General features: G+C 51.4%; 1 protein-coding gene across 1 annotated transcript in view; it reads left to right on the forward strand.

The window, feature by feature from the left end:
- The first annotated feature begins 3,044 nt into the window (after positions 1-3,044).
- The window catches only part of WNT11 (Wnt family member 11), a 24,134-nt gene continuing 19,299 nt past the window's right edge, over positions 3,045-7,879 (forward strand). Inside the window, exon 1 of the mRNA XM_026074749.1 lies at positions 3,045-3,225. Coding sequence (XP_025930534.1) covers positions 3,143-3,225 — 83 coding nt within the window. The 5' untranslated portion in view covers positions 3,045-3,142. The remainder of the gene's footprint in view (positions 3,226-7,879) is intronic.

Genomic DNA, 7,879 nt, shown 5'->3' on the forward strand with positions numbered 1-7,879 from the left:
GCCCCCTGAAATGCCGAAGGTGCGAGGGCGAGGATGGAGGAGAGCCGTGAGCCTGCAAGGGAGAGGGGAGACCCGGGGGGCTGCACGGCAGGGAAGATCCTAGGGGTGTCAGGGGAGAGGGGAGACCCGGGGGGCTGCAGGGGAGAGGGGAGATGTAGGAACCTGCAGGGGAGAGGGGAGATGTAGGAACCTGCAAGGGAGAGGAGAGACGCGGAGGCTGCAGGGGAGAGGGGAGATGTGTGAACCTGCAAGGGAGAGGAGAGACGCGGAGGCTGCAGGGGAGAGGGGAGATGCTAGGGGTGTCAGGGGACAGGGGAGATCTATGAGCCTGCAAGGGAGAGGGGAAACCCGGGGAGGGGCTGCGGGGGAGAGGAGAGACCCAAGGGCTTCGGGGGAGAGGGGAGATCCCGGAGTTGCAAGCGTGAGGGGAGATCCTGGGAGCATCGGGGGAGAGGAGAAACCCGGGGGCTGCAGGGGAGAGGTGAGACCCAGGGGACTGCAAGGGAAAGGGGAGACCCAGGGGTATCAGGGAGAGGGGAGATGCAGAGGAGAAGGGGAGACCCAAGGGTTTCAGGGGAGAGGGAAGATCCAGGGAGCACCTGGGGAGAGGGGAGACCCGGAGGCTGCAGGCTCCCTGTCCCTGCTCCCCGTCCCCGCTTCAGGACCTGGGGGTTTGCATTAACCCTCCCAAAGAGCCGACTGTGCTCCTACTGACAGCAGCAGCCTGGCAGCAGGCTCAGGTGGATGTCTTTCCTCCTCGGGTGGGAAAGCTGGAAAAAATGCGCGACGGATACTCACACACCGATATAGTTCACATTGCCTGTTGCTGTCCCTGGGATCGGACTCTCGGAGGTGTCAGATGGGGGCTTTTTCGGCATGCCAGTGTGGGTCTGGCTGCAAACAGCCTCGGGTTGAAGGGAAAAGGGAGCTCTGAGGGGAAAAAAAAAAGCAGTTCAATTTCTTAGGAGTCCGCAGGCCACTTGCTGCAGGTTTGATCAGTGACCCAGAGCTCTCCAGAGCTGTAAACAGCACGTCTGCCCCGAAGAGTCTCCCTCCTTCCCTCCCCTTGCAAATTCCTCTTGCAAACGTAACCTGTGCTGGAGCGAGTGGGAAAAGGCATTATTACCTCCCCAAAAAGCAGGGGTGCCATCGCAGGCCAAACTCAGAGCTCTCGGGGTGGGGGTGAGAGGTTAGATCATTCCTATCCCCCTTGGGAAAAAGGCTGTGATTTTTTTCCTGGGGGAGGCAAAGCAGAGGACGGTGTCGGCTGATCGGGGTTAGCGAGACCATTCCAGAGCGTTAGAGACATTTTGCACCCAAGTCCATGTTGTTCAGCAATTCAGGGGAGAAAGATAAGGGGTCTGAAATATCTAAATGGACACTAAAAGGCATGGGCAGGATTAAGGGCTGAAGGTTTCCAGTGTCCTCCTGAGAGGTGGGAGGGGAGAGTTTCCGAAGGCAAAAAGATGCAGAAATAGCCTGAAACAAGCAGTAAGCCTGGATGCTCGTGGGAGCGCTGCCTTCCCCTTCACGGGACACATCGAAAACAAATCCGAGAGGGCATTAAAGAAAAACAACCCGTGGCGAAGAAATCCTGCCTCCCTTGCAGTCAGTCGGAGTTTCGTCTCGGACTTCAAGGGAGCCGGGAACTCACCCCTAGAGGTTATTAAAATCCTTTGTAATAACAGCACTTCTCTAGTAACCCTTTACACCAGGCGCTGGGGTTGTGATAGCCAAAGAGCAGCCTGGGTGGAAAAACACACAGCAGATGGCAGAAAATGCCCCCAGAAATACTCTTTCTCCCTCCAATTAATTGCTACCTACATAGAGGTGTTAAGGCAGAAAGGTGCAATGGGGACAAAACCAGACGGGCTCGGGGTTGGGGGTCAGGTAGGATCGGTTTGCTCCAGGTTAAGGACTTGCAAAGGGGTTCCCCGAAGTGATACCAGCCTTTCCTAGACGTGTCCTGCACGATGGGCTTTAGGACTGCAGAAAAGCAGAGGCTTTAGCAAGGAGTGGAATTTGCCCGGCATGTTTTTCTGTTTGTTTTGCTGTTGGGTTGCTTTTGGGGTGGGCTACACTCGGGAAAACCGCTGCAAAGACCACAAAGAAAGGCCCAAAGCGGCGTCTGAAATGAGTAACTGAAGGGAAACCCATTTACTGCTATTAATACTGTTGTTAAAATAAGCAAGCCTTGCCCCGGGGACGGAGGGGACCCCTCAGACTTTGAGTCCTGCACCTGGTTTGTTTGCTGGTTTGTTTATTTGTTTGGACTGGAGAAGGGAAAAAAGGGGGGATCCTTGAGAGCTTTTGTCTCCTCCTGGCTGCTCCTCGGAGACAAAACCGGGATTGTGTGTTTACTAAGTCGCAGCCCTTTCCTTGAGCTCCAGGTGCCTGAGGACTTGGAAGAAGTGAGAGGCAGAGTTAATGAGGTGAGAAGGAAAGCAGAAGGGAAAGAGCAAAACCCATTTGTTGTAACAGATCAGACAGACTGAAACATCTGCAGGGCATGGGCACCTGCGTTAGTCGAGAAATGCAGTTTTTATAATTTGTCTTTTCTGGGGAAAAAAAATAAATCCGTACGGCTGGAGAGAAGGTAGGGAGAGATAAATAGCTATAGATTTGGGCTCATCTGGAATTTATCTTTTTTTTTTCCTTCTTCTTCTTCTTCTTCTTCTTCTTCTTCCCAAGCAGTTGCACAAACCTTTTTTTGAGGAGGGGGGGGAAAAAAGTGAAACGGCGAATGAAGCCGTGCCATATGCAAGGTTAAATGGAAACACACAATCAGACCATAACTCAGGGTGTAATTCAAGCCATACGTTGTGTCTGTCTGTTGACTCTAAGGGTTCTGTCAGGAGCTGGCGAGGGAGGGGACTGCGAGGGGGGGATCCAAACTTYTTCGTGATTCATAAACCACTCCTTTGCAATTCGGATAATAGATCTCCCTCGCGCGACGACTCGCTAAGCCTCAGAGTTTAACGATAGCCGGTGCTCTCTCTCTCTGCTTTCAGGTTGCTCATCTCCGAGGAGGAGCAGCATCCAAGCTGAAGGAAATACCTCGCTCAGAAAATCAGGAAGACTCCTTTTTATTTTTCCTTTGGGAAAGCTGCTTGCCTTCTGAAAGCGGGTGACGGTGGAGAAAATGAAGCTGAGCCCGCAATTTTTGTTAGCTGCTTTTCTGTCTTTGATTCTGCAGACGGGGATTTGCTATGGAATAAAATGGATGTAAGTATCTGTCTTATCTCTCTGCATTTTCCATCTTTGTAGCCATTGCTGTTCTGCTACAAATTTATGCAACTTTCAGCGCGGCACTGCTATTTGAGGCGCGCTGTAAAGCCATTTAAAGAGCAGCGCTGCATTTCTTGGGGCATTCATTGGTTTCAAGTGTGTGTGCTGGGAGCTTGTGCTAACAATATGCCTCGATCTTCTTTCCAAAATATGCATGATTTAGGCTTGCTTTTTCTTCCCCTCATTGATACCAAAGGAAAGGCACACACTTGAACGCTCACATGAGCCACTTAATGAAGTTTCTAACGTTAGCTCCGACCATGCTGGGAAACTCTCCCGCTGGGAGCACTGATCATGCTGAGTACGAGCTGAGAGCAATAGGGACAGCAGTTAAGATAATGCCGCCAATCTCCAGGCACAGGGGATGCTTGACAGATAACATGTTTTTTTTGTGGACCTTTTAACCTTTGGATTTTGCGAAGGGTGTTAAAAAAGAGGCGGGGGAGGAGGGCGAAGAAATACCAGGGAGTGTGGTCAAGTCTGGATCGAGTTTCCTTGGAGGTAATGTCACTGCAGCATTTACAAACAAAGTGAAAACATCACTGACTTATTTCTTGGCTTAAGCAAGCAATCAGTTAGTTGCTTACTGCAAAATAAACAARCAAGCCCCCTCCAGCACCCCTCGGGTTTCACGTCCTCGATGAGTGATGAGTCTCTTCTACTTTGGTTTGAAGCTGGGCACAAAATAAATAACAGGATGTGGGTTAGCTCCAAATGAGCATCTTTTACAAAAGAAAAGGCAAAGTAAAATGCGATGCCAGGACAAGTCTGTTGTGTTAGGACATAGTGCTTCGAGGTGAGGATCTTGGGGTCAGGCAGGGAAAAGGGGACAAGAAGTTCCTATTTCATTACTTTTTCTGCCACAGACCCTGTAGTATGTYTAATTCCCATTTCAGTGTCCGAGACGTTGTCGTTTGAGGCTACACTTGCACCACCTGTTATAGAGGTGGGATTTCTCTCTCTTAATTTTGGAAGTCTAAAAGTTGGGCATCTTGCCCGAGCCAGTTGCTTCGCTGCCCTGTACGCAGTCAGTTGAGAGAGGCRCTTTCAGATGGTCATTTGCCCTCTCCAAAGTTAGACAACCAAGGCAAGAGTCTGGGGATGCCCTCTGGAGATGCCAGTGGAGACAAGCCATCCAACTTTTGTGGGCATCCAGAGAAGCGTGGTGAATCCCACTGGTGGGTGTTTAAATGCATGGGGTCAGCAAGAGGAGTGATCACCTACTTTAGGGCATCTTTCATGYGTCATGTCCATACTGGACATTTTGAAAGGATCACTTTTCAAGGACCACCTTGAAAGCAGAGGAGAGTTAGGATCTGATTTACTCTTCATTGTATTGGCATTACACCCTGTAGCAGCCATCACAGCTAAATTACATCCTCCCCAGTGGGTGGCCTTTGCCTTCAGCTCCTCACCTGAAATATTAACTTTTCCTTTTGCCAACTTTCTTGAGTATTTAGGCTGTCGGCTTTGCGTATATCCAGCACCTTGCATGGGGGGGCACCTTTACTGGAATCACGTTTAGCAATGTGTGCGTGAGCCCAGCAGAGCCCAGCAGAGCCCGGATTCATTTGCAACCCTTATTTGTGCTCAGCACATCTCGCCGGCTCCGGCTTCTTCGTGGTTCCCTCATTCAGCAGAGCACTTAGCGCGGATGCGCAGCCCAGCACTCTGCTCATCCAAGGGATCACTCGAGGGCTTGGTGCTAGGGCCACGATCAAGCAGGGTGCTAAATCCTGAGCGTCAGGGCTCATCGCTTGGATGCGACGTGTTGTTGAGCAGAGGACACGCAACGCCTCTGGGACAGGCTCCTCCAAAAGGCAGGAGCTAGATTAACTTCAGAGGGACTCTGATTGCTCTGTGACAGATGTAGACGTGAAGAAAGGCTGGAAAGCAGGGCAAGGTTTGTAATAGCACTGCTGGCAAAAGCAGCCTTTTGGCCTGGAAGTGGTTAAGGGGTGAGTTTTTTCTTTTCTTTTTTTTTTTTTGGAGGGAGGGGAGGGACAGTTGAAGGAAAGACGCTGAGGTTGCTGCTCCTCCCCTTCCCAGCAGACATATCCCCCTATCACAAACCAAGTGGGGAAGATGAAAGCTCAGATTAAAGTGGCATTTGAAGTATGAACGACATCCAGATGCACTGCCCGGCTCGACTCACACCTGTTTAAAACCTGGTGGAAAGCCGCACTCCCTGTCTGAGGGCACTTTTCATAAGCGGCACGCTGCCAGCTGGGATTTTACAAAGCCGTATTTTTTGCATTCACCGTCTCTCCTTCCTTTCCCACCCTTGTTTTTCTATATGAAGCCATGGGCCAATTTTTTTCCCCCCCCTTGCTGTATTTCTCCTAGTGCATCCATGAGGTTGCACCAGATTTAGGCTGCTGCCAGCATTTGGGCTAAGGGACCGTTCCTGGAAAGGGTAAACCCTTGGCAAATTGCACCCGTTGCCTTGGAGCTGCAATCACAGCCCAGGACTCCCAAGTGCAAAAAGCCCCTGAACCTTCCCTCCGCTGCGCGCGCTTGCAGTCAGCCCGCAAGACTCGCTGGTAGGGAGGGAAAAGGAAGGTACAAAGAAAGAGGAAAGTGCTAGGGAGGAAAGCGCGAGGCATTTTCGGCAGTGGGTTTGTCTCGGCGGTCTCTCCGCTGGGCCGTTGTTGTAGGCATGGTGCCAAAGGAGAGCTTCAAAGAGGAATGGGGGGAAAAAAAGATAAGGAGGTGGTTTTGCCAGATGTTTACAGGCCCCTCCTGAGCATGGAGAGCGCCGTGGCAGAAAGCCTGGCGGGCCGTGTTTGGAAGGCTGAGGGAGAAGGAGCCGCTGATATGAGGGGCGATAGGAAATTCAATTTTGATTTAATGTGTGATGTAATTGCAGGGGGAGGGGGAGAAGAAAAACACCCTTTTCAGCTATTTAGGACTTCCCTGTAAGACGAATATCCCCCGTAAATTAGTAAAAACAGGCAGAGTATAAAATGTAGCTATTTGTTTTATTTTATTTGGCTTATTTTTTACGAGTTCTGTGGTCCAGATCCCCAGCTGTTGTAAATCGGCACCGTTCCCTTCCCTGCAGCAGAGGTTTGCACTGCCGAGCATCCCACATGGTACGTGGAAGGTCGGTGTCTTGTAAACCTGCTCTTGCTGTGGGAGAAACTTCACGTTTTTGACCTCTTCCGTCTGAGCTCCAGGGATTTACGCGGGTGTAAAGTCGCGGGTGCAGACAGATCTTTTGCTGGATCAGGGCTGTCAAAGAGAAGCAGCTTTCCCATTCAATGCATACAACCCCCTGAGTCTTATTTTTGCAAGCTGTTTTTTGCAAACGCCGTCACCTCCTGAGAACACATCTTTTCCACGCTGCTTTGTGGTGCTGGTCACATCACGGCAGATGAGGAGGCGAGGGGTCACTGTTGGTTTCAATGGGAGATGTCTCAGAGCCAGAGCATGTAGGGACCCTCTTGCTTTACACATCTCCTTTGCATCCGTGGCCTTTTAGCTCCACAGATTTGCTTGGGTTTGGCCAAGCCAGTTGCCGGATCGACTTGTTCACAGTAGTGCTGAAAAACAGGTGAGCACTAGAGGGAGCTCCAGCCAGATGAACATCGCACGAGTCTCTCCATGATGGGACGTTCAGGCATGGATGGGTTTTAGAGGCATTTACACCTCTCAGGGGTGCATCTCCTCTGCCCGGGCACCAAGGCAGAGGAGTTTCATGTTTGAGTTTCATCCTCAATGCAAGAGCAGTTGCAAAGAGGCCGAACTGAGCAGTGGCTTTTTTGTGGCGCTTCAGACTTAGGGCAAGATCAGCCTTGACAGCAAGTGGTGGCATTAAGTATCTGAACATTTTGAGGTGGAGCTGGATCATTTTGGGCAGTCTCTGCCTGTCCCTGGTGTGGTGGCTTGGGTATGTCCCAAGCCCTCTGGAGCAATCCCTGCCTGAGCACCATTTTCAGGCCCTTCTGCAGGCCATTCCCGGGTACGAGGTCAGTTTTGCAGCAGTGATGGCCGCACAATTTCCACGGTTAAATCACAGCCCTTTGGAAGCAAATGGCAGCTCTGCTGTGCATTTCAGTGACCCCAGGATTTCCACCAGCTCGCTGACCTCAAGCCTGCCTGCAGGATCAAGGCCTTCCTGAAGTCAGCACTTCATTCCCTCAGCTTCAGACCACTTGCTTTCAAAAGGCAGGGGAAAAAAGGAAAGATTTTGTGCTTTCCATCAGTGCCTGCCTCTCTCCTTAGGCCGAGGTGCGGCCGGGACGGCAGGGCACAGGCGCCTGCAAGGAGACAGGTCTGCCTGGCAAGGGGGCTACATGATGAGCTGCCGTGAAAGGACTGCAGGATCAGGGCAGCGGGAGCGGAGAGGGGTGGTGGTGGTGGGGCACTGCTTTGAAGTGTGCTCTTCCCTCCTGACTCCGTAGGCAGCTCAAGAAAATTGGACAAAGCTCCACGGCCTTCTTCGGCAGTAGGTGAGCCAGCTCGCAGCTGGCATCAACTTCAGTCAGAGCTTGGGCTGGAAGTCAATGGCCTTGTGCCCACTGCTGCCAGTGCTGGATTTGGCACCGTATCTGAAAGCAACTCTTATTTTAAGCTTTTGCTTCAGAGC

Source organism: Apteryx rowi, unplaced genomic scaffold, assembly GCF_003343035.1.
Source record: "Apteryx rowi isolate R43461 unplaced genomic scaffold, aptRow1 scaffold_399, whole genome shotgun sequence".
Lineage (NCBI taxonomy): Eukaryota > Metazoa > Chordata > Aves > Apterygiformes > Apterygidae > Apteryx > Apteryx rowi.